This window comes from Scardinius erythrophthalmus (genome assembly GCF_964197995.2).
Source record: "Scardinius erythrophthalmus genome assembly, chromosome: 15".
Classification (NCBI taxonomy): domain Eukaryota; kingdom Metazoa; phylum Chordata; class Actinopteri; order Cypriniformes; family Leuciscidae; genus Scardinius; species Scardinius erythrophthalmus.
In genome coordinates this window covers 30,435,670-30,462,851 of record NC_138235.1, presented here as the reverse complement: position 1 = coordinate 30,462,851, position 27,182 = coordinate 30,435,670, and the positions used below count along the sequence as shown (strand labels likewise).

The window sequence follows — 27,182 nt, the reverse complement described above, 5'->3', positions numbered from 1 at the left end:
AGTGTTGAACTTTCTTCTCCTGCCTCCAATTCTTCTGCAATCCAGAATGGTAACTGCAATTAGTTACTTTTTAGAAAGTAACGCAATATTGTAATGCATTAGCCTACTCTTAAAAGTAACTTTTTCTAACACTGTCTAATAGTTGGTAGAATTTTTTTTTAATTCAACACAGTGAATATTTTCTAGTATTCCTACAATATCAAGCTTTCATGCCCAGGGTAAAAAAGATTTTTATAAATTAAATATATAACCAACTTTTTATTTTTTTAATATGCTTTAGGGGTCCCTCGCGAGGGTTAGCTCACGGGCATTTATTTTGAAAGTTGTTGCAGCGGGCGGCCATCACGCTGGTGTCGCTATTTTCAACTGCCTCACCAGCTAAAGACGCACTCATCACGTCTATAATCGCAACACAAGATTGTAGTCTTGGTTTCCCAGCCTCGATTCTTTACTGATGAGGGACTTTCGGCCCGACTGACACAGGGAGATGGGGGTACTCAATATTTCAGACCAGGTGAGGGATATTAAAACTCCACAAGTGGCATAAATCAAGCACATTGTTGTTCGCTTTCTGCGCTTGCATGCAGAGCCTGATATGTTAGCTAGCTTCCCGACGATGGATTATCCTATTTCCCCTATAGTTCTTGCATCAAAACGTGGGTTTTTTGTTATTCATTTTGGTAAAAACCTCACGGGTTCACCGTATAATGAGGGTAGGACTACCATAGAGGGGTTATAAATGAAAAATATCCCTTCTATCACGCCCAGACGTTAGCCAGCTAGCCTAATGAGCTGGGTGTCAGCCAGCCGCATTGGAAAACATCTATTGTGTGTTTATGTTTTTAAAACGCACGTTTATTACCCTATTTAACTAATACTAAGCTATTTAGGAAATGTCTTTATATGATAACATTGTACATATCCCATCTACGTAGATACAATAGCAATGTGTGTTGATTTGCTACAGCTTGTTAATGATATTCAGTGATAATCATTTGATTATAATTATACAGCTATACACCTCACCTCAAAGTTATGCACTCAGAAGTATTTAAAAACAAAGGGTTTAAATTTGTTGTCATATTTCATAGCAGTTTTGTAATATCCACCTTTTTTTCCTTCTCCAGCCGCCTCTGGTCCAGGCCATATTTAACAGAAATGCAGATGAAGTGAAGTTATTTTTGCACAAGAAAGATGAAGTCAATGCACTGGTATGTTCTGAATGGCATTATTAGTGTGAGCATGAATTATGTGCATCATCTGCTTGTGTGATGGCGCAAAATATTAGTAAGAACGGACAGATTTTCTGAATGACTGCACATATGGGCTGTGTGGGCCTGTAAAAATCGCCAGTGTGGAAAAGAAAGTTTAAAAAAAAATCTGTTGCCTTTTTTCCCCCTCCATTCTCGTGTCAGGACCAAGAGCGCCGCACACCTCTTCATGCTGCTGCCTGGCTGGGGGACGTTAATATAATGGAGCTTCTCATCAATGCAGGTATGAAGTTATACAGCACTGCTGCCACCACATGTAGATAGTTTTTATTGGTAAAATAGATAGTTCTGGTCTCAAATGCTGATTGGTCAATACAGAATTCAAGCCTTGCTCAAATGCATGAAATAGTAACATTTATTGCCCATTTGCCTAAATTCAGTATATATCAAGGTTTCCTTAATGGGGGTTTGAGAGTTGATGAAAAGCTATTAATGAATTACAGGCCCCGATATACTCTTTTTCACTGTGAATGTTAAAATAGTGGGTGCATTTTTTATTACTCCCTTTGTGTTTTGCCTCCCTCCGCCATTCTACGCTAGCGAGACTATGCGACGAATGACGAATTGCAGTCTTTGTGAATTCACCATACCACTATGCTATAGTATGGTTTTTAAATGGTATTAATAATCTGTGCAGCCTTAGAAAACAGTCTAATAATGTGGTTGATGGATTTCTGATATTTTGCCTGTTATTTGACTCAAGTAAATTTCAATCTACTACTGTAATTACAAATTACAGTATAAAACATACTGTAAATTACAGTATAAAACATGGAGAAACAGTGTCAGTGTCACTTTCATTTAGAACTACAACTTCAATTTCTCCTATATAGCAGCTCTCCAGTATGTTCTCATCTGTGTGCAGCTTATAATATTGTGTTATATAATAAGTAATAATAAAGTAAATGCTGCTTCACATAAACTCCATCTTTGCAAATCTTGTGAGACTAACATGTATTTGGGATCTCAATATTTGTAAATTGTAACTTTCTGTTAGCAGTAGCAAAAGGGAGACATTTGTAACATTAGCGATTTGTGACCTGTTTGGAAACAATCATTATTTTTGCCTTTTCATTTGCTGATGGAAATTACACACTTTAATTTACTAAGGGTTTTAATAAAAATGCCAGGTTTTTATTATTGTGTAAATTGTCTCAGCTCTGCTGCGTGTCACAATGCCCTTTATCCATGAATGGAATTTACAATGTAGAAAGATGTTACTTAATTGCTAGTATTTGTCTTTTTTTTTTTACTTCATTCTTTCTTTTTTTACTTCATTTAACTGCATAGGTGCGAATGTCAATGCAAAGGACCATGTGTGGCTGACACCATTGCACAGAGCAGCTGCTTCCAGAAACGAGGTAAGCAGCACGTGTGATTTACGTTATGTTTCAGACTGCTAGCAAAAATCTAGTTTTATCCAGCAAAGAACACCACATGAAGTCAGATTTTTTTTTCTTCCACATTTGGAAGTGGTTTGAAATGCAAATCAGGCAGACTGTTTCAGGACAGTCTGCCTGAAACGACCTGATTTAAGGCAAAATCTGATTTGCCTGCAGTCTGAACTAGGTAAGTCACGATACCAAAATTCCAGTAGTTGATACCAATACCTAGCCTGGCTAACGTCAGACCTCGTCTCATTGAGATGTGGTCTGGGAACCACATGTTAATTTTCTCGTATTTGAGGCGTGGTTTACGAATGCCCAGAGCCGTTTATTGGGCGCTACAAATGTCTATCAAATGCGCCTGTACGTAGCTCATAGCCAATCGTTTCAATTATACCAGATGACGTATGTAGAGCGACAGAAATTCGACGAGGAAGAAGACGAAATAAACTTGCGTTCTAAACTACTTAGAACACTATCTAAGGCTGCATCGAAAGGTAACTTCACGTCTGATGCCATGTTGGATCCATAGATATAAACAAACTGCTTTGGTGTGTCGCATAGACATTGTCATCGTCTTGCTGCTCCCTCCCCGTTCTGTGATTGGTTCCCTTTTTGAGGGGAAAATCTGGTCCATGGTGTCCAGGCTGCCTAGCAGCGTGAATAAAATCGCGCTGCGCGCAAGGCAGCATGGGGAGACCCAGGCTAACCAATACCATTAAAATTTTACAATTCTCTGTAACAATTTGAGTACCACAGCAAAATCTGTTGGAACTATTTTTTCAAAATTTTAACTATTATTATATTAAATATTAAATTAAATAAGTTTATACTTTATGATGGTAATCATAAGTAAACATTGAAGGCTACATGCTGTTTAAAAGTAAACATTGTTTATAAAAAGATCAAGTGAAAAATAAGTAACCTATGCACACGTTATTATTATTTGTAGTAGTATTATTACTACATTGAGACAAAGCTAAATCTACTGTACAACAGTAGCCTAATATAATTATTTCTGTCAATTTCTTCAAGTTAAACCGAACCTTTATTTTGACAGTTTGCTGTGAAGATCTTTGAGTTTCTGGGCGTCTGTGTATGATATGGCGATAGTTTTTCTCAAATGAAACGGTAAAATGCTCATGAAGTGACTCAGAGAGGCTATGGAGATGAAGTTCATGCATTCATGTCCTCATATCGTGAGGCAGCAGAGACTGAAGACCCTGCGAGCGCCACGTGTGCTTCAGAGTGCGTGTGTGCTAAATGAAACCGTACGTCTGTGCCATTCATGATTAATATTTAAAAAGTCTTTTTGCAGTTTAATATTCACAGAAACTAGTATATATTGTGTTATATATCGTCTACAGTGCTCCTAGTAAAAACGTTCGACAAGTTATCTTTATTTTTATAGCGCTTCTTACAATACACATTTTTTTCAAAGCAGCTTTACAGTGATAACAGGAAAATAATGCAAGTTTGTTTCGGCTGTACACCAGATCTGGAGCCCTGCACTTAGATCAGGGGTGGGCAAACTACGGCCCGCGGGCCACATGCGGCCCGTTAGGCTGTTTAATACGGCCCGCCGAGTATTTAAAAAAATTGTCTTAAGATCGCATTAATTTTGCCTTTTTTCTTGCAATACTTTGCGTTATATATTTATATATATATATATTGCGTTGCATATATTTGACAATCGGAATATCAGATATTGCATGCCATAGCTAACAAATGTAAAAAAGGAAAAATGACATAAAAGCAGATCATCATTCATTCAGCGCTGTTGTGGCTGCGGTGTGTCACGTAACAAGCAATGACGCGTCACCATGGAAACCAAACAGACAGCGCCTTAAGCGCATAGACTTGTTGCACGTTAATGTTTTTTCCTTTTTTGGAAACTCAATGAGAAAAAAAATGTTTGGTAACCGCTTGCACACCTTAGTTTTTCCTTTGATTTGTCTGCTATTTAGTTTCTTTGCTCCTCTGGATTTGTGGATGTATCCTGCCCGATTCCGTTTACCGACCTATCGTCCGGCTTTTGACTTCGCTCCCCTGTCTGCCATACAGAACCCGTTTTTTTTTTTTTTTTTCATTAAATGTTCTGATCTCCCTTTGCCTTTTATGTTTTATTTTATTATTCTTAAAATAAATTTGTATATTCGTTTATTTCCACAAATGTATGACTTTTGGAAGTGCAAATTGCCATTCAGTTTTAATAAAGTTGAATTAACGTAACCTGTAATTTTTACTCTTCTAAGTGTACACTTGCAGATGTTTTGTTTCTAATTTACTGTTAGGCCATTAAATAATAATAAGGATAAACAATATTTAAAAAGTATAGGCTATAATTATCTAACATCTTTAAAAATTAACATCAAAACATAACATGCTAAATGGGGGATATCTACCATAAACAAAATTATTGTCAGAATGTCGTCTCTCAGTTGTTGAATTTCGCACAGACATTGCCACAACATTGTCTGTTTGCTCAGCCCGATCTTATGAAAGTGCGAATACCACGAATTGTATTTGTAGTGCATAATATGTTTTCGCGTGCATATGATATGCACTTTATGGCGTGAAATAGGCACGCACTCCACACCCCTAATCCTAACCAAGGGGTTTACTGTGTGTAGCATGCACGCAAAAAAAAAAAAAAAAAAAAAAAAGGTTTTTGGGCCGGCCCTCTGTCAAATATTTAAAACCCAGTGTGGCCCTTGAGCCAAAAAGTTTGCCCACCCCTGACTTAGATAAACAAAGAAGCAACAGAAAATAGTTGCCTATTAGTGGGTACCGAATATACTCGGTACTACAGAAATGCTGGTATCGTCACGTTTTCAAAATTTCAGTACCGACTTGTGTACTGAAGTACTGGTGCTTTTGACAACCCTAGTCTGAACATAGCCTTATATGCTTGAGTGGAGGCTTAGTCTGAGTAACCGCTTACTCATGCCATTGTTTAGCATTTGAGCAATTTAATATAATTCATGCATTGTTTTGTTTTGTTTTTTTACCCAGAGGGCTGTGGGGCTGCTGCTGAGGAAGGGAGCTGACGTGACCGTAAGGGATAAGTTCTGGCAGACACCACTGCACATTGCGGCAGCCAACCGAGCCACGCGTTGTGTCGAGGCCCTGCTGCCCCATGTGACCAGCATGAATATGGCCGATCGTACGGGCAGATCGCCCCTGCATCATGCTGCTCAGAGTGGTTTCCAGGAGGTAGGGTGGAATTAGTCATCTAATGCACTGCATTAAAAGACAGGGTGGGCCATCAATCCTCAACATCTTTTATTACAGCACTCCACAAGGCTGTGAAAGTGCAAATTGCTATTTGAGCAAATACAGATATTTCAGTTTTGACATGTCTCTTTGTAGTTGTTTTAGGTAACCTTTGCTGCATTTAGTCTGTGGTCCTCATTTGGAAATGTTTATATAGTTGTCAAAATACCAAATTTCACTAGTAGTTGCCAGTAAATGTTTTACAATTTAGGCCTGTCACGATTATTAATCTCCTGATTGCGATTATTCAAGATGACGGCAAATTTTGTGCACGGTCACAATGATTGAAATAGTTTATATATATTTTTGCTGCCTAACATGTTCATTGTGTCTGCTTAACTGAATGCACGACGTTAAAACCACATCTTATAGCTGTATATTACTGCCATATGGACATTCATTTAACACCCTTATCTCAGGCTGATAACAGAATACTTCTTGAACATTTAAACAAGCATTTTCTGTCAAAGAGATCGTCAGTGTAATATTGCTTTTAGAGCTTTTGGTACATTTAGTACTCATTACTCATTAGTACACATAAAATTGTGACTGTTTTTTTTTTATTTCTTAATTTCTAATGGGTGCCTCTAATGCCCAGATGGTTTTGATTAAACAGATACAATGTTACTTTGTGCTTTTGCTGCCAACTAGATGGTTAAATTGCTGCTAAACAAGGGAGCCAATCTGAGTGCCAGTGACAAGAAGGACAGGCAACCCATTCATTGGGCAGCTTACCTTGGTAAGTCCATATTTGGATCTACTTGAAGTGTTTTACTTGTTTTCTGTAGCTCAATAGTAATTTTCCTTGTGTTAGATTGCGTTTCATCATATTTTGCTAGTGGTGATTCTAGTAAAACTAACCTGTTTGTTTCTCCCAGGACATCTGGAGGTGGTTAAGCTGCTGGTGTCTCAGGGCTCAGATAAGAGCTGTAAGGATAAGCGGGGATACACCCCTCTCCACGCTGCTGCTGCCAGTGGCCACGTCGATGTGGTCAAGTACCTGTTACGCAATGGAGCCGAGGTCAGCACTCACAATTGTTACTTTACTTTACTTTTCTCAGAATTGCAAGTTTATATCTCGCATTCTGACCTTATGTCTGAGAAATAAAGTCAGAATTGTGAGATAAAAAGTCAAATTTTCTTTTGTATTTTTTATTTTTTTTATTCTGTGGCTGAAACAAGCTACCATGAATATCATAAATAATTTGGCAGGTAACCAAATTACTTTTCAATAATAAAAAAAAGGATCAGTACGAATTAGTTATGTCCAGTGTTGGGGAAAGTTACTTTTAAAGGTAATGCATTACAATATTGTTACATTACAATATTTGTGTTACTTTTTGACGGTTTGCTCAGTAGCTGTTTGTTTGTGGTTGTTAACAAAAAACCAAGTGTTATATTCTTGGCACATGTAAATGCCCTTTCACACCAAAAGTGAAATGAATAAAACTCGGGCTGAAGGAAATGCATATTTACATCTGTACAGTAAAAGGCGCAGCTCAAACAAACCTTTCAGCTGTGCTGCCTTTCTGGATTATGGTTGAATTGGATCATCGAAGGGCAGCAGCAAAGACATTGGTTAATAAAGTGAGATTAAATACATAAAGTAAGTTTGTATTATTTAACATTATTGCAGGTTTGCATGTTACTCCCTTTACTTATAATGTTTTACCCCAGCACTGGTTAATACACAGTCACGATTTGCTTGGTGGTTGCAAAAATCTTTATAGTGCAGGATGAGTCATTAATATTTTTTTTTCTATGTTCCCGGAAGAGAAATGTGGTTGATCCATGGTTTACAGAATATTTTATGCCATGGTGTCTGTTCCTCAGATTGATGAGCCTAATGCCTTTGGAAACACTGCTCTCCATGTGGCCTGCTATACGGGACAGGAGGCCGTAGCCAATGAGCTGGTGAACCGTGGGGCAAACGTCAACCAGCCCAACCACCGTGGCTACACGCCCCTTCACCTGGCTGCCGTGTCCACTAATGGGGCCCTTTGCCTGGAACTGCTGGTCAACAACGGTGCTGATGTCAACATGCAGGTCTGGATAGGGAATGGGATTAGTTTATTAAGAACACCCTGTTATTGGATGATCTAAATTTTAAAAAAATTAAGCAAGACAGTGTTTTTTTTTTTTTTTTTTAAGTCAGATATTTATTTATTTTCTCTGCAGAGTAAAGAAGGGAAAAGCCCTTTGCACATGGCAGCCATTCATGGACGTTTCACTCGCTCTCAGATCCTCATTCAGAATGGTAAGTTCTCTTTCCTTTCCTTTCCTTTTCCACTCGATTTCGAATTCCTTTTGTAATATTTAAACCCGTAATTTCTCTTGTTGTCTCCTCAGGTGGGGAAATAGATTGTGTGGACAGATATGGCAATACACCTCTTCATGTTGCTGCTAAGTACGGCCACGAGCTGCTTATCAGCACCTTGATGACAAACGGTGCTGACACAGCCAGGTAAAGAATCATGCGTTTGTTAAATGAGACTGTTTGTTTGGGTCTTTTTTTGTAGTGATTGGGGTAAGATCGTCTCCTAAATGTATGAAACTATGCATAATGTCTCTATCATATACAATCTTAAGCAAATTGTCTGGCTAAAGGGCCGTACACAACGGGATAAATATCGGCGCGCGTTATTCGTCAGCGTTTTTCAACGCGTTTTTTGTGTTCACACCCTAACGATTTTCGCTGACGATGAGCTGAGTGAACATGCAAATTCATTCCCTGACATTAGATGGCGCTTAATGTAAAACAGAAATACCCCGGTACTCCTCCACTACAGCACACAAACGATGGCGATTGTCAAACGTTTGTGGGAAAAAGTTACAAGCCTATGTACATGAAAGACAATTAAGTGAAATGAAACTCACCATCACAGCCCATTTGCTCTGAAATACCACTCCATAACAGTTCTCTTTTATCAAGATTTTTGTAGTCGCTGTTGAGTTTGTCATATAGTTCTTTATGTTCCGACACCAATGAGACCAGCAGCTCTACATTCATCTTGCCTTGCATCTTCCTCGTCTTATTTCTTCCCGGCAGTGTTTAGACGCTTCTTGGCGTATATGTTCTTCGCCGTTACGTATGTGTGCTCGGCAAGACCGTTTTGTGTTTGAGCGCCCCCAAGTTGTGTTTTACTGTAACTTCAGAAGCTCCAGACGCGTGAGCAAAAGCGCCAATCTCATTGGTCGGATAATTTGACGCAGTGCGTCAAACCATAAAAAACAAACCCGAGGTGTTTTAAAAAAAATGACGCTTTTACGTGTGCCGTTTTTCGCGTCGGTGTGCACCCTCACATTGGCGCCCTTTGTTTAGTCACGAGGCGTTAAACGTCTGCGAATATCGCGCGCAAAATTCGTCCCGGTGTGAACAGGCCTTAAAGATCATGAATTACTTAAACATTTATGCAAAATGGTATATGAGAGGTTAAAGCAGTGTTATTTTAGTAAAATGTAAATACTATTATAGTATTCTATTAATGTTTTAAATTAGCTTTAATTTTTAGATTTTCAGTTTATTTTAGTGTTTTTATTTTAGATTTTCAGTATTAGTGTTACAAATCACCACCAAATGTTGAGAATTGTACCACTACATTTAGATATTTGTATTGCACTTCTCTCTTGCTTATGAAAATGTGAATATTATGCAGCAAAAAAAGACATTGCAATGGAATTATGCATTAATAAATAGTTTTCTGGCCTCATGTTACAGATGCTTTATGGTTTTATATGCATCTCATTTCTCCTTGTCTTTCTAACAATTGAGTTAAAAGTGGCATAGCTTAACCCACTCTATATACACAAGAGACCAGGAATTTGCATTTACAGAGAAACTTGATTCTAATCTCTTGTTAGTTTGCATGTAATCTGCTTCTGTGTCATGTGTAGTGAAATACTTAGCTTGTTTGTCCTCTTTCTACAGACAAGGGATTCATGGGATGTTTCCTCTACACTTAGCTGTGCTCTACGGGTCCTCTGACTGTTGTCGTAAGCTACTCTCCTCAGGTATGCGCACTTACTCCTAACAAATGACAGTAAAGGCCAGAGGAAAATTATTTTGTCCCTTAGTCTGTATTATATATGTATTATACACAAATGCATCGATTGTAACAAAATTGTACTAAATGATTGTCATGTTATGTACAAATGGATTTACACAGTGATTCAAGTAATACTATGATGATGCCATGGTACTTTTGTGTGTGTTTTGTTTTGTGATAGTTTAAAGTCTTGATATTCTTAATTTTCTTCCATTAACTGCTTTTCACAAGACTGATGCACATCCAGCGAAAATGAAAGTGTATTCCCCTAACTATCATTGCAGTGACTGTGTGCGTGTCTCTTTTGCAGGTCAGCTCTACAGCATTGTGTTGTCAATGAGTAAAGAACACGTGCTCTCGGCCGGATTTGACATCAACACCCCAGACAATTTTGGGAGGACCTGTCTACACGCTGCTGCCTCTGGAGGGTGAGACTGCAGCTCTACTTAGAATGGGCTATTTAAAAAGCCACTGGCCCACTTTTTCAGGTTTCAGGTGGCCTCATTAACGGTGTTTTATGCACACAAATGCCAACCAAGGTCATTTTGCAGATGTCACTCAACAGCCACCATCTAAAAGTAATTGAAAAAGATGTGTAAAAGATTTATTTATGCATGCCTATCCTTTATTTTCTTTACTCAGAAATATTGAATGTCTCAACCTGCTCTTAAGCAGTGGAGCTGACATGAACAAGAAGGACAAGTTTGGAAGGTACACATCTTCTTTCTATAAAATGGGATGCTTGTAATTTGTCATGAACACATCTGAAGTGTGCCTCATGAAAAGAATCCTCATGCCAACTTATTTGCCAAGTATAATTTCTTATTTTAACTTTGGATTTTGGCTTGAAATATGATGTGGATATCTTTTTATGAGATTCACCTGTATGTTAAGTGTTAGAATTTCTGTGTCTCTCCTTCAGGACTCCTTTGCACTATGCGGCTGCTAACGGGAGGTATCAGTGTGTGGTCGTTCTGGTTGGAGCGGGGGCGGAGGTCAACGAGCGCGACCGCTCTGGCTGTACACCTCTACACTACTCGGCTGCATCGACTGCGTTCTGCAGGTGAAATGCGTTTACACGCATCTATTAAATATAATAGTTCACGGTGTACACAGCAGTTCTAATGTCTGGTGTCTTTCTCAGAACGGATCGACCCCATGCCAGCACCCATCAGAACCAAGAAGATGGGGAGAAGGAATCCTTCCTGTAAGTCCACAAATATTTCTTTCCTGAATTTGACACCCACAATTTTTTATTATTATTATTGTTTTGTGCCTCATCTTTGCACCTATTACCTGGTTGAAAAAAAAAAACATTTCCACACAAATCAGGGAACTACACTAACCTTTTCCACTGGTGGCACTTGCGCTACTAACTTTTTCAGTTACTGGCGCAAAACATGATTTGGTCGCACAAATTGTTTATAGTAAGCCGCTCTGAATAATAATGAACAATAATGAAACTGTATTGCATACAGATGTGCTTTTTATTTTACTTGCCATCTTTTAAAGCACATGCCTTGTTTTTGTTTTCTTTAACATTGGTTGGGATAGATTTACTGCAATAGAAAATACAGTACACAACAAAGTGCAAAATGGATTTCAACATGCTATGGTTGGCACAGATGGGCAGACTCCTGAACTCTTAAGTAGTGATGCACCGATGTGAAAATTGTGGCCGATACCGATAATAACCAATATTAATATTGCTGTTATGGCCGATATCGATATCTCTGTAGAAAACAAATTTACTGATAATCAAATTTTCCAAAACTTTTTTTTTTTTTTTTTTTTTTTTTTTTAACTTTAGAAATGACTTGTGTTGGGCACCTTTACCTGTGTGCAAAATATGTCACACATAGGACACACATGCATTATATTGCATTGCATATAATGTGTGCTGGTCTAAAATTAAGAAACCCCTAGAAAACAGTAAAAAAACAAAGGAGAAAAAAAAAAAAAAAAACGGTGTACAATAAAGATAGGCTACTTAATTTATTATTCCAATAACCAAATATGACACTAAATAGCACAGGGAAAAGGGCTTCTATTTGTGACGTGCTGTCTTTGCATTTGAACATTGCACATTTTAAACAGGACAGGCATTAGCTGTATAAATGTTAGCCATACAAACATATTTATATAAAACAGTTGACAATGAATAGAAAGGAGTCCAATAATAGCATAACGAATCACTTATTCTAAAAATAATATCAAGTAGTAGGCTAAGTTTGACGAATCCGACATATAACGAGGGCTGTGTTGTAAAACGTCCGTCATTTAACGAATTTTAAAAACACGGATGGATAATACAATATGCTTTCCGACATTTTGACAGAAAAAAACCCAAGCAAGAACAAAATTTAAACTATAGCCCGTCAATTTTCATTTTACAATTATCTTCTCTCTGTGTGCGCGCGCGCGCGTGCGTATTAGTGAGAGAGAGCTCGCGAGTCGCGCAGATACAATGGTACGTTTTAATCTAAGTAACGGTCGCGGGGCTGAAGCCAACTTGATGTGTTGAATGCTCAGAGCACGTTATAAAACGTATTCTTAAAATACACATTTCTGTTTTAATAAATGCTCGTAGTAAATCATAGCACATTGCCTAAAACATAGGTACAAAAATAATCAGTGATACATTTGCGACCCATTAAAAATTTTGGTCGCAATGGCATTTCAAAAGGTCGCATATGCGACCATTTTGGTCGCAGTGTAGTTCCCTGCAAATATTAAGCAGCACAACTGTTTTTCCAAATCAGCATATTAAAATGATTTCTGTAGGATCATGTGTCACTGAAGACTGGAGTAATGATGCAAAAAAAATCAGCTTTACCATCACAAAAATAAATTGCATTTTAATAAAATAGAAAAGTTATTTTAAATTGAAAAAATATTTCACAAGCTTTAATCAAATAAATTAAGCCTTGGTGAGCATAAGAGACAACTTTAAAAAAAACTTTTGAACTGTATTGTGTAAGTATAAGTTGTTTTGGGTTATTACTGCTTATTTCAGTCTTTAAATCCCATACATTTTGATACTTTTAGGTGTGTGGAGCATTTGTTGGATAATGGTGCTGATCCATCTCTGTGCAACACTAAAGGATACAGTGCTGTGCATTATGCTTCGGCCCACGGCAACAAACAAAACCTGGAGCTGGTGAGCTTGACCTTTCACTCTAGCATTGTTCACTGATAAAAATGGATAAAAAAATGCTAAAAATCAAAGTTTAACACTTGATATACGCTATATCACTTTTTGTTCTTTTATTCTGTAGCTTTTGGAGATGTGCTTCAACACACTTGGAGACAATGAAAGCAATGGGTCCGTCAGCCCACTACACTTGGCGGTACGAACGAAACAACAGCTATTTATTCAGGACATATAAATCAGCAGATATTCTGTAATTCTGCAGAACTCTGCCCCCTGTTGGTTTAATGTGTATATATTGATTATTCCTATCAGGTGGAGTCTGGTCACTGGGAATGTGTCACAGTGTTAATTGAGTCTGGAACGTGTGTGGATGCGTGTGACCCGGTGGGGCGCTCTGTGCTGTATGTGGCCTCTCAAAGAGGGCATGCCCGCTGCGTAGAGCTCCTGCTCGGCCAATCAGCATCTTGCCTGCTCACGGAAAACTGCAGCAAATGGGGCCCTCTTCATGTTGCAGGTACAGAATATATGTATGTGTGAATTAGCTTGTGAAACTTATCATTGTGTGGGAGTTTGACACATCCCTGTGTTTGTTTGTTGACAGCTGCCAACGGCCACTCAGAATGTCTGCGGATGCTGCTCTGTAGTGAGGGAGGAGCTGATCTTGTTAATGTTACAGACGCGGAGGGACAGTATGTATGAGCTCATGGCTCATTTACGCTTTCTTTAAAAAAAAAAAATTCTAATTTTTAATCGCAGCATTCAGTATTAATACACAAGAAAACAGATAAGTAATGCATCTTGCATAATGTAATTAATAATGGCCTAAATATCCAACAATTTGGAATGAGTTCATTAACATATAGATTTTTTATACTGTTGAGTTTGTATTATAATATTAATATAATTGTCTTTTTATTTTTAAATTTATATTGTTTTAAATGAATATAGCTAAAAATATTATTGAAATGAATTATTAAAAATAATATATATATTATAACTATAAGGCCTGTTTTGAACCACATTGCAATTAAATATTCATTATTATTGCATAATATTCTACTAATATTCCAAATAATAACAATAAATATGATCTGTTACTATGCTAAAAGCTACAAATCAAAAAGGGATTTGTAAGCATTTGTAAGATTTTAGTTAAGTACTATTCATGTCACACCCGGTGCAATGTTTATTTACTGAAATCATACTTGTTCATACCATATACATTTCAGAGATGTAAACAAAAAAGACAAATTATTAATTCCAGTTGATTGTATTTAATTTGTAAAAAAAAAAAGAGAGAGAGAGAGAGAGAGAGAGAAAAAAAAGAACCATAATAACGACAAACACAAAACCGGCACTTTCGAATAAACGAAAACAAAACAAGCAATGCATAGCACTTCATTTTGGATAAGAGATCCTCATTTACAAATTGTAAATAAAATCTTAAACGTTCCCAAACAATGCTAAAAAAGGATAACTTGTATTACTTCTTATTTGCATTTTCAGAGTTGTTGATCTCACTATTTCCCTGTCTTCATAGAACTCCACTAATGCTGGCAGTGCTGGGTGGACACACTGACTGCGTGCATCTGCTGCTGGAGAGAGGAGGTTGCCCTGATATGAGAGACAGGAGAGGAAGAACAGCCTTACACAGAGGGGTGAGATCCTGAAAACATTACTAAAGTTTGCAATGCGTCATAGACCTCATAATGTGAGGGGTTTCTAACCAGGACTGTTTTTGTAGGCGGTGATGGGTCGGGAGGACTGTATTACCGCCCTGCTGTCCCACAATGTCTCAGTCCTCAGCAGAGATTTTCAGGGGCGAACCGCAGTGCATCTGGCTGCCTCTTGTGGCCATGCTGACATTCTCTCCAATCTTCTTTCTGCTGCTGACCACTCCCATCCCCACGACCCAATCACAGACCGCCACGGCTACACACCCGCACACTGGGCAGCCTATCACGGTAAGAGATCAGACCTTATGAGCCCCTTAACATTACTAAAACTATATTTGGTTAATTAAGTGACATGCGTTATTTGTGAAGCAGGTCATGAAGACTGTTTGGACGTTTTACTTGAACTTAAACCATGTAGTATCCAGGAGGGAAACCCCTTCACCCCACTGCACTGTGCTCTGTGAGTATTGAAGTATTTCTATTTTTAGTTTCAAAAGTGGTGTACTTATTTTCAATGTTGTAATAATTCATGTAAAGACTGGAAAAAGTCTGGGAATTCTTTTTTTTTTTTTTTTTTTTTTTTTTTTTTTTTAGTCATGTTATAAATAATTCTAGTTATTATTCACTCTACAATAATTTTAATCCTTTCATTTTTTGCTTATTTTCTTATATTTGCAGTTTAGACTGATATTGCTTAAGATTTAACTTAGTCAGCAATAGCAATAATGGTTTGGCAACAATTTTTTGGCCCAGTACTACCCCAGTGTACACTACCGTTGCTAATAAATGCTGGGTTTTTTTGTGGTTTTTGTTTTTAACTTTCTATTCATTAACGAATCCTGGAGATATGTATCATGGTTTCCACAAAAATATTGTTTCATGAGCAGCAAATAATTTAAGGCATGCATTTTCTAATCGCCATGCTGCATGTTCTTGTCATCCCATTGCAGCATTAATGGCCATAGTGGTTCTGCAGAGCTGCTGTTGGAATCCAGTGTTTGTAATTTGCTGGTAAACATCAGGGATGCCAAAGGAAGGTTAGTGCAAGTACATGTTTAGATACAGCTGCTGTGTAGTAGCTGTCAAATAGTTACAAATTGAAAACCATTTCATAAATTGTACTAGCTAAATGACTGTTCTGACCTCTTGCTCCCAGGACCCCGCTTCACGCGGCCGCAGTTGCTGAGGACGTGGCTGGGCTGCAGCTGGTTCTGCGGCATGGAGCTGACATCAACGCCGTGGACCACTCAGGGCGTTCTGCACTGATGGTGGCCGCCGATAATGGCCAAAGCGGTGCCGTAGGTAAGAGTTTCACCATGTGTCATATGAGTAATCCCAGACTGAAACCCTTAGACATTGTAAAGCATGACTCCTTAGTTTTAACAGATGTTTTCATTGTTGTATGCAGCCCTGCTGCTGCACAGAGCCAAAGCTGACCTGTCCCTCCTGGATGTGAACAAGAACACTGCCCTGCACCTGGCCTGCAGCAAGGTAACAGACATAGCTAGGGCCCTAGGAAATTAATTAAATTTATTCAGTTTTAATGGTTAAATTAAATTTTAGCAATCAAAAACCATGTCACATGTATTGAAATCATGAAACTTATACAATTTAACAAATTAAGTTTAACAAAAAAATTATTTTAGGGCAAAATTTCTTTCTTTTATTTTTTCCCAAATTATGTTTTATCTTTCACAAATTTAGTTTTTATTTTAATTTATTTTTTTACAAATGGGTTGTTTAAAATTCAATAATCAAAAAGCATGTCTAATAAATTGAATTAATTGTAATAATTTATTGTTAAAATAGTAGGGATCTATGAAATTTTATTTATCTTTTAAATGTTCTACTTTTTTTTTTTCATAGGTGTCTGTATTAATTTAATTTGATAAATGTAATTTTTGAAAATGTAATCAAATGAAATGATTTACTGTTAAAATTGAAACATGGAAGAAAAATCAATATTCCTTAAATACATTTTTTTGTATTTTTAAAAACTTGTTTAGACTTGGCAAATGTGCGTATTGCTAACATTGTGAATATTACTGTGTTTAAAGGCTCATGAAATGTGTGCCATGCTGATCTTGAAGGAAATCCACAACCCTATCCTCATAAACGCAACCAACAGTATGCTTCAGATGTGAGTATTTGTCACAGTTTGCAAATACAACAAGTTAAAGGTTGTGTATGGCTCTGTATCATTATCAGCTCTTTGTTTGAGCATCCTGACGCAGCAAATGGGCTTTGTTTACCTTTGTGACAGTAATTATACACACCACCTTGTCCCAATGTGATTTAAACTTGGCAAACCTTTTAGCATTGTAACTTTAATTGTATCTATATTTCAGGCCCCTCCACATTGCCGCCAGGAATGGCTTGGCCACCGTGGTTCAGGCCTTGTTGAATCGTGGAGCCACAGTGCTGGCAGTGGATGAGGAAGGTAAGACCAGGAAACAACAGGAGAATTCATGTTTTGTGATTTTGGTTAAAAATTGTTAGTTGCTCACAGCAGTAAATGACAAAATTTTACACATTGATTTTAGTTCTGAACATCACAAGTCTGTTGATTATCACCAGTTTAGGTTGGTCAGATTAAAGGGATGGTTCACCCAAAAATGAAAATTGTCATTATTTACTCACCCTCAAGTTGTTCCAAACCTGTATGAGTTTCTTTCTTCTTCTAAATGTCTCTGTTTTTGTGATGTCGCAGGTCATACGCCAGCCCTGGCTTGCGCATCCAATAAAGCTGTTGCTGACTGCCTAGCTCTCATTCTGTCAACCATGAAGCCTTCCTCCTCCACACCTTCCTCATCCTCACCCTCTTCTCCCAGCCTCAACCTGCTCAAGCACTGTGGCATCACCGCCGCCTGCCCCCCCCTGCCCAATGGAGGCCTTCACCATGGTTACGGCAAAGATCGCCATGGTGCTACCATCGGCTTGGACGGCTGCTTGACCGAGTGAGGCGTTCTTACTTGTTAAAAAAAAAAAAAAACCCGCGTGGTCGCTTGTTTTGGTCCTCTCTACACACCTAGATACACCTATATGCAATTACAGCCACACATCCCTCCTGTGCCAGTATCAGAGCTTTTCTTCACGTCTCAGTAGAGAGCGAACACGAGAGGACAAATTTAGCTATTTATTTCTATTTATTTTCCCCCACTTTCCCTTTCCACCCACCCCCTGACTCCCATCTTAGATGCTGTCCATTCAATATGAGTCTAATAAGTCTAAAATCTGAATCTAAGCCATCTATTCGAACCAGTATCCATCACTGGCGAGTCAGTCCTTTATTTCTTCATTGCAGTCGATTTGACTCGGTTTGTTAGAATTATGCAGCTGTGTGTCTCCATGGTAACAGTGACAATGGATGGGTTTCCATATCATGCCTCCTATTTGCGTGACGCTGTGGCCTTGCATAGGAATTTACAGCCTGCCCTGAGGAACAATTTAAACGGGTTACACTAGATTTGCATGAATTTGCGGGACCATGTATTTGATAGTGGTCTTGTGTGTATGTTTGTGTGCGTGCGTGTTTGCGCTGTGTGTGAGACATCCACTTTTGCGCAACAGTCCTAGTTTTTCATCCCATACTTGATTCTTACTTTTTGAGGTTTTTATGTGAGGTGCAATCTGATTTAGCACAGATCAGGAAAAAACAAACAACCTAACAGAATCATTTTGACAGAAGGGAAACCATGCTACCTTAAGCCAAAAGACCAATGACCTCCTGGTAGAGGGGTCTGATATAATATAATGCTTGTTTACTGTTAGAGAGAAAAGGGATAGCGTTTGGATGGGTAAATTCATATTAGGTTTACAATAAAGGTAATAGGTAGTCCAGATCACTGTTTGCAGGTGGGCAGAAGAAAGAGGAGTTTAAAGTGTCATTATTTGGGGCGTTTAAAACATTATGAAGATACTACACTAAGGAAGTATAGAAAGCACAAATGTCATTACAGATGCAAACGTCATACACAGTACTTGCTCCTTGGGACCTTCGGTTTTATTTATCTTGGTTTGTTTGGGTTGGCAGGGCCTCGTAAAATATCTTCAATAAATCTACTGCTTTATTTGTTTATTGTTCTAATATTAAGTGTGGAGTTGCTTTCATAGTGCCTACTGAATACATTTTTGTCTATTTAGTGTCCAATTAGTTAAACGCACCATATGCACTCCCCAAAGTTGTTGAGATGGTGCTTTGACTAGTGAAACATGAGTTGAGTATTTCACTATAATCCGTTATGAAATGATTAGCTAAATAGATGGATGTTTGATTCATGTATCAGAACCCACTTGGGGGAGTGTATATGTCAAAAAAAATGAAGTGTTGAGGCTGATTGGACCTTTTTACATTTGTTTATGGTGTTGGGGAGCAGTCATGGGTATGACCAAAGTTGCGTGATTTCTAAATAGCATTTTATTAGGCACTTGCAGATATCCCAAAAAAGCATTATCTTTTCAATTACAAACCTTGTTTTCTTTTCAATAATATTCACCCCTGCTCTATATAAAATGCTTCCTTATTGCCAAAGGTAGATTAATTAATAAAGTTAAGATTGTGCTTCCTTTAGGTTTTTTGCACCTAAACACAAAATAACAACATGTGAATGAGTGTTTTTGAAACATCCCTTTTTTTGTGCACCACAAACAGGCAATATATGCTCAGTCAGTAATGAGACAATCAGTTGAAAGGGCTTTTAATTTTGCCATGGATTTCTTTTTTCATTAAATTTTTTTTTTTACAATTAGGAAGATCTATTCCCCTTAATTCAAGACATCTACGAACTAATGCATACTTCAGGCATGAAATGTGGACTTGTTCTCACTTATACCAATACTATTATTTTCACTACAGTATATCAGGATTTTAGCGATGTAGATATAGTAGTATTGTAACTGATATTTTATTGATGAATGAAGGTGCGTAGAAAAATGAAACCGTAACGTTAGATGTGTGGAGAGCATATTTATACTGATTTATGAAATGACCTCTTCGTCATTGTAATGACAATTTTTGGCTGCTTAAACAAGATTCTCCACTCTACGCTAGCCTGATAGAAAGCACTTGCTTGTTCAGTTACAAAAAAGGTTGGAAAAATACGCTTTTGCATCTATCACAAGCTGTAAATGGGCAAATATCTGACCTCTACTTGCATGCGTGCAAATCAGATTAGTCAAGTTATATCAGTGTTTTGCCTGGGAAATATTTCTAAACTTGACTAAGAGGAAGTTCCTTTGTGGGAGTTTAATTCAAGCTTATATACCTGTACTTGATCTTGACTTTATCACGTACACTAACTTTTGCTGGGGGTTTGGTGGAGGGGAAGTAGTGCGTGTATAGACAGCACAGGGTACGATAATGAAGTGCAAGTTGATTATGAGCTTGGAAGTTTTTTGCACTGCCAGTTATTCTGCTTATAGTTGTAGAAAAAACTAATTATTATTTATAAATTAAGTCTAGCTAGTCATACCACACTTAGTTGAGTTTGAAAAACAAGTGCCCGTGGAGCCTGTGATTAGTGATACATTTCATTTGGTGCAAGAAAAAGTGCTGCTTTCGGTTTGTATCTTGGAGCTAATTTTTTTTTTTTTAGAGGTGATCTTTGTCTATTTATTAGCGATAATAATTCTTATCCAGCCAAAACAAACTAAAATGTACTTGTTTTAATTCCTCAAATTTCTAATTGTCTTATTGGCATTGCACTAAAATTGTTGAATTGTTTCGTCGAATGTATGCCGTGATAAAAGCAGCTTGCTTCGATGTTGGTGAAAATCTTGGATGCAGTAGTTGACGATTAAATAATTAGCTTGACGACAGGAACTTTGGAATTGAACCCTTTCAGAACTTTTAATAGATTGAGTTGGTGCATCTGGTGTTCTGTGTTCGAACAATAAGGGAACCGGTCACAAAGTGGCAAGACTTTGTTTTTTTAGGGTAGAGTATAACTTATAAAGGGGAGTTTCCTCCCTAAAATCATTTAGTGCCATAACTGTTCTTTTCCCTTTTTCATTTTGACACATTTGTAAAATGTGAATGAATGATTCCTTGGGTTTAGTTTTTGAGTGTGCATCAAGACCATTACCAAAAAAAAAAATGAAGTCCAAGCTAACATAAGCTACTGTGCCCATTTTTATATATATATATATATTGTAAAATGCCAGTATATTCACAATCAGACTGTCTCAAAATGCCAGTATATTCTTAACTGAGCTATACTGATGGGCTGGTTAACTCTTAGTGGAGCTTCCCTCCACTTGTTAAAGTGGAAGCTTTCATGGCTAAGCCATAACTTAACATTTGCCCTTATTAATTGAATAGCCGGAGTTGAGTCATTCAGTCAACGGCTCCTTTAAAAACAATATTTTCTAAATCTTCCATTGTAATTAATCAAACCCACGAACCATTGATAACTTGAGGTTTATGTCTACGCAATGGAATTATGAAACGCCTTAATTTCATTATTAACTGAAGGGCAAATTTGAAATTTACCAAAATGACACATTTACTTAACTTTTCTTGTTTTCTTCTGGATCAACAAAATGTGCAGTTTAAGGAGCTTTTTGTGTTCGTTTTTTTACGCAACTTTGCTATGAAGGGCCAGCTTTCATTGCCTGTTGACCAAGCTATAATGGTTGCAGTTACTTGCAGGCAGTTGTAAACTAGAGTTGTCTAATAATTGTAACCATTTTGTTGGAAAGCAGATTAATTGTAGCTAACTCAGTGTCCTTATTGTATGTCCATCCTTGCATATTTGTACCGATATCATTTGTTTTTCTCGCTAAGGTATTAATGGCTGATAGAATGTCTGATTTACCTCAGCGGACCTCAGCGTCCCTACTACTTGAAGACACATCCATTTAAGGCAATACTCAAAACACCTGTTTCATTTAACCTTTGTCTATCTCCCAACTTTTTGCCTTAAGAGGAAATGGTGTAGTTCAGCAGTCGCAGCACTTGAGAGATTTTGTCATTAACCTGGGATCTCATTTCGATGAGATTTATAAGAAGCACAGTTTTACAGGTTGTTTTGCTGAAAGATGTACCATACTGGCTTCTGGCCTAAAAATAATCATTTTCATGGAATTTATTAGGAGTTTTTGCACTAGAATATAGAAAAATGAAAAATGTAGTGTGTTTTTCTTTAACACGTATGCGTATTTAGCTGTAAAAAATAATTAGATTTTTAATATTTGACCATGAATCTAAAAACTCTTTGAGGAAAAAAAAAATCATGATTTAGTTCTCCTGGTTCTCCTAAGTACTGATTTTCACACTTGAATGTGACTTATAAAAACATCATAATGAAAGTCTGCAGGGAAAAAAAATCCGTATTGGAACGACTTTGGAACTACATCTAAAATAAGTCAATATAATCCATTGGTAAATTCTTTATACAAAACAGGTTCGATTTTGTCCCCGTTTTTTTCAGTGTCTTGATTGAAACATTTAAGTTGTAAAACTTGTGTATTGTTATAAATGCAAATATTTCTAACAAGGTAAATAACAGAAGCACAAGATGTGCAAGATGTAATTCCTCACGTGTGGTCGGTATTGCCTTGACGTGGCAATCTTACCTCATCAACTAGCAGTCCTAAAAATCTATCGTGCTATAAATACTGGTACATGTAATTTGGGTGGGCTTTTTAGCTACGCATGATCCGTGCAACTAGAATCCTAAGGTCACGCTCCAAGGCCTTGAAATGGGAAACATTGGAGTTTTCAAGGGGTGCTCTTGAACTTAAATGATGTCCTTCACCCTGGCTTAGTGTTACTTCATGTTTCTATTTTATAAGCGCTAATAGTTCAAATTGTAAATCTGCAATGAATGATCTAGTCAGAAAAAAGCTGCTTTTTGTTGTTCTCGCCAGCAGCTTGTTTTCATAAGGCTATTTAGAAGACCATCGGAGCCTGACTGAATGGCTGATCTGACAGGGCACATAGGGATCCCTTTAAAATACATTTTCATATTTAAAACAAAAAAACAAAACAAAAAAAAGCTATGCAGGAATATTTTCTTTTTATCTCACAGAGTTGCATAGTGCCACCAGAGATAGCCCAAGAGCTTCACTGACCGATCACGGACCTTCAGAAGTACATCTGTAAATCTAACACCGACCTCACTTGCTTGTTGGCTTCGGTTGAGAAAATGACTGCTTTGCGTGGCATGCTGCTATTTCTTTGGAGTCTGCAAGCATCTTCATCATCTCTTTAAAGTACTACACTTTGTGACGAGTGTGTGGGATTGTGCCTTTTGTTATCAAGTACATGCCACAGGGTATGGTCTTCCATTAAACACCTTTAGTGAGCCTTATGAATGAACAACTGTTGTAAGTTTCAGAAATAGCCACCATCCACGAGGTTGCGTTTTTGAGCCATCAAAACCTGCGATCAAATTTGTCACAACACCGCAAATGAATAAATAACCTTTGTAAATTTAATTCAACCGTAATGGCAAAACATTTGATCGGTTCTAGCTAGTGACCTGTTCAAACTCTGTATGGAAAAAAAACGTGTTTAGTTTTACAAAGTGTGAACTCTTAGTGAAGTAGACGTGTGCCGTGTCGTTTTTGTGTGGTAATGCATTGGAGATTAGTTGTAACCCAGTGTCTTGTAGAATGTTGGCATGACTCCTTTTCTCTATGTTGTATTGACGTCAAAGTATCCACCTGAAATGGACTGAAGTGCAATAACTTTTTTGTGCGCCATAGTATCCTTAATGGAGGAAAATGCCCTCTTACATAATCCATCATGTTTTGTTTTTTCTTCCTTTAAGCAGGGTATTTAATTTCACTTATTTATGTGTTTTGGATTGTATAAATTTGAACTCCTTCCTGCTTTTGCCTTCATAAGTGGCACTTTCTTGTGGAATGTACAATGGACTTGGTGGAAACTGTGATAGGTGTCAAAGCCTTATCGATACTTCTTGCTTACTGGAAAGATGGCATTTCTGTTTGTTCATCAGTTGATAGGTCAGAGAGTGCCGTTTTCCATGAACCTTCTTCTGCGCCACTTAAAGTCAGTGTCTGCTTTTTGTGGCACGTTAAGCATTTGTGTATGTTTGTGGGGGGGGGGGGGTGTTTAGACCTGTTCATTTACCTCTGATCAATTGATACCAAAAGCAAAGTGCATTGCCAGGAATTACAGTTATTTTTGGGATTAGAGATTGTGATAGCTGTATTTGGAAATGGTATCTTGAATAATGTTGTTGTTGTTGTTGTCACCAGTGAAATATGCAGGTTTTTATTTCTCCCCACACAACATTTGAACTTTGGGCCATATGTTCTGCGGTACCAAAGAACGTTTCATTGCTGATCTTTGAATCAGGGTTTTTTTTTTTTTTTTTTCTGACATCAAGATCCCAATATTTGTTGTTTCATGCCTTTGTAAATGTTTGACAAATTCAAAAAAGAAAAATGGAACCTGTACCATAATGAAACATTCCTTTGAATTTCAATGAACAAAACAGAGAAACCATTTGCAATTAATACCAGAAGTCATATAATAATCTTCAAATTAACTTAAGTTGTAACTTAACTTTAAGCTCTTTCATTTTGGCCTCAAGCAATCAATGACTTCATATTTGATATCACAGGGAGCACACTGAATAAAGTAATCTAGTATTTCACAACATAGGACCAATGTATGTCTCTGTAGAGATGGCCACTTGATTTCATTCAAGAACAAGCAATACATGTATCAAGAGACAATTGTATATTTCTAAAGATTTGTTGGCTCTGGCTGCTTTTGGCCTGGCTATGTAATCTGTGGCACCTTAGGTTAACACCCTCTTCTTGTAACTGAAACAAACATAAGAGATTTCAGTGCTGAGAGAGCCTTATTTCAGTCAAACTGAATGTGAATTGGATGTGTGCAGGATTTGGCCATTTCAAAGCGACTGGCTTTAATCGAGCGGACCTCCTGCGTTCCGTGTTTGAATCCAGTTTCACTAAGACCTGCCGTCTTTCCAAAAAAAGACTTTCCAAAAGATTGCTGTTTCAAGAAAAGCAAAAATACTACACGGTGGCTACGTTTCCATCGCCAAAACGCTGAACCTAAAGGCTGGGATAGATGAAAGGCTCATTTATTTCTGATAAAACAGGGTTACTGTCACTGAACATGCCAAGTATTCGACTCTGTGATGTGACGGAAACACATTGCGACGTGAAGGAAACGTGACCCTGACTTTTAAAACAAGCCACCAAACTGCACTATTTACTTGAGAATTGAAACCCAAGCTGCTCTCTGCTAATTGTTTAGACGATGGAAACGTGGTCACGATCGTGTAGGGCAGCACCCGGTGTGTATGTGTTGTGCGTGCGAGTTCGACAAACAGGGGTCATATCAACCCTGTATACCTCATCGACATATCTGCAAATATTCTTATCCTGTCTTTAAGTTAAACGTGTAGGAGATACCATCACCAGCAGAAGCCTGGGACCATTGCAGGGTCTATGACATCACACCAATTCCATATCAAACAATAAGATCACGACTTGCTTGCCGCTTCAAGTCTGACCCATACACCCGCAGTGTCACAAACACAATGGTTTAGAATTAGCGAAACGTGAGGCATTTTAAGTAGCATTATCCTACCTCTGTGTTACAGCTTGATGCATCTAAATCTCCACCAGTTGTTGACAAATGGAAATATATATGTATATGGAACAGATATAACTTATAACCAACAATCGGTGATATAAGACAACAATTAGTGTACTCGACTGTGTGTCTGTCTGTGTGTAACATGACATTTGTAAGTGTATACACGAGTACCACTGGAATGTGAAGCCAGACTGTATTATGATTTTTTTTTTTTTTTTTTTTTTTAGTGTGTATTTTTTTTCTTCTTCAAATTCAACTTTCTCCCCATTATATTTCAAATGATGTCAAACGTGTCTTGCCTCTATCGCTTCTTTTTTTTTTTTTTTCGCTTGTTTTTGTTTTTTTTGACAAAACGGAGAAAAATATCAGCCTATACTAGCTGGCATTTACATTTGTGCTCATTTATTTCCCCTCCGTTTTTTCACTTTCTCTCACTTCTAAATGTTCACTGTGAGCGCTCTGAACTCAAGTTTACAGCTCTTCATGGTATGTACGTGTATTTGGTCGAGTTCAGTAGAGTGCGTGGATGGTTGTATGACTTTGGTACTGAAGCAACAACTCAATTTTCTACTGGTGGTGGGGGTTTGAAAGGGGGTTGGTTGGTTTGAGTTATGCACATTCATTCTGTACTAAAATATGGGGTATGTAGAATTCCCTAGCCTTACGCCCTTCCAAAAACACTACGCCGGTCACTGGCTAATTCGCATTAGCTATCCACCACCCTGCCAACTTTGTACCTCTGTACATATCCATTTTGGACCTGGGGGCACGGGGCGAATTCGGTGGATTCTACCTGAATCTGTCAGGACGGTCACGTGACCCCCTTCCTAGACTTGAGGAAGGAGAACCCTCACCCTTTCAACCCCACAAAAAGACCTCAAGCCATTCATTTCCTTATGTGACAATGCAATCCTGAAAGCACTTTGCCTTGTTAATTCATAGTATGAGCTTGTGAATGGTTACTTGTTACTAACAGATGTGAAATTCTGTACATGTATTTAAGTAAGAAAGAACATAATCATTTTTAATTTGAGCTTATTAAAAATGAATTGGTCTCTCTGACTTTAAAGACAAAAAAAAAAAAAAAAATCCCATATGTTTTTGTTAGTCAGGTTCATGAACTGCTGCAGCCAGTAGGTCTTGTCATTCAGTATCGTGGCTTAGAATTGGTAATGTTGAAATAAAATGCTATTGCTACATACAAGTTGTTGTTGTGTGTCTTCTGTTTCTCTTAACACTACACAATGTTGCTACACCTGTTTACATCCTGTTTTTCGGTTGAAGTCCAAAGTAGTCAATTGCCGAGTTCACGCGCATAGGTTTAGTTACCTATGATCACGCGCGTGAACTCGGCAATCGATTACTTTGGACTTCAACCGAAAAACAGGATGTAAACAGGTATTTGCGCTGGCTTAAATAACATCATTTTTATACATATCTTTCACATCCACTGCAGTCAGATCCACTCGTGTTCACTCAGAAGGAATCACTCACATTTTCTGTGCACTTGTAATGACACATCAAGGATGTTAAGAGCCTAAAAGCAGGTTTAGTACTTGCCCTATTGAAGTCAACAGGGTGCAAATTTTAAAAATAGAATAACTCGGTGTAGGCAACACCGATTTTTGTAGTTGTTCTCTGTATTGACAGCACGCCAAATGTACAATAAAATGAGCTCAATGTTAAAATTGACCGGAGTTCTCCTTTAAGGTCAATCCCTTTTCCCTTCTCGTTAGCAAATCAAATGAATGTCAAGAAGAGCTATATTTTT

The 27,182-nt window shown here is 37.7% G+C and overlaps 1 protein-coding gene across 2 annotated transcripts; it reads left to right on the top strand.

Moving 5' to 3' along the window:
• The first annotated feature begins 325 nt into the window (after positions 1-325).
• ankrd52a (ankyrin repeat domain 52a) lies at positions 326-19,120 on the top strand. 2 transcript variants are annotated; one of them, XM_081387290.1, is made up of 28 exons: positions 326-514; positions 1,128-1,211; positions 1,416-1,494; positions 2,562-2,632; positions 5,672-5,872; positions 6,584-6,671; positions 6,811-6,953; positions 7,766-7,978; positions 8,111-8,189; positions 8,282-8,396; positions 9,861-9,943; positions 10,289-10,406; positions 10,621-10,689; positions 10,901-11,041; positions 11,123-11,185; positions 13,027-13,138; positions 13,257-13,328; positions 13,445-13,646; positions 13,734-13,821; positions 14,673-14,790; positions 14,877-15,096; positions 15,181-15,268; positions 15,759-15,845; positions 15,965-16,110; positions 16,217-16,299; positions 16,866-16,948; positions 17,157-17,248; positions 17,519-19,120. In XM_081387290.1, the coding sequence occupies exons 1-28, from the start codon at positions 488-490 to the stop codon at positions 17,767-17,769; spliced, it is 3,216 nt and encodes a 1,071-aa protein (XP_081243416.1). In that variant the 5' UTR covers positions 326-487; the 3' UTR covers positions 17,770-19,120. The 2 variants fall into 2 exon arrangements, with proteins under 2 accessions (XP_081243416.1, XP_081243417.1); XM_081387291.1 differs by having other exon boundaries at positions 15,774-15,845; positions 17,519-18,899.
• Positions 19,121-27,182: the final 8,062 nt, after the last annotated feature.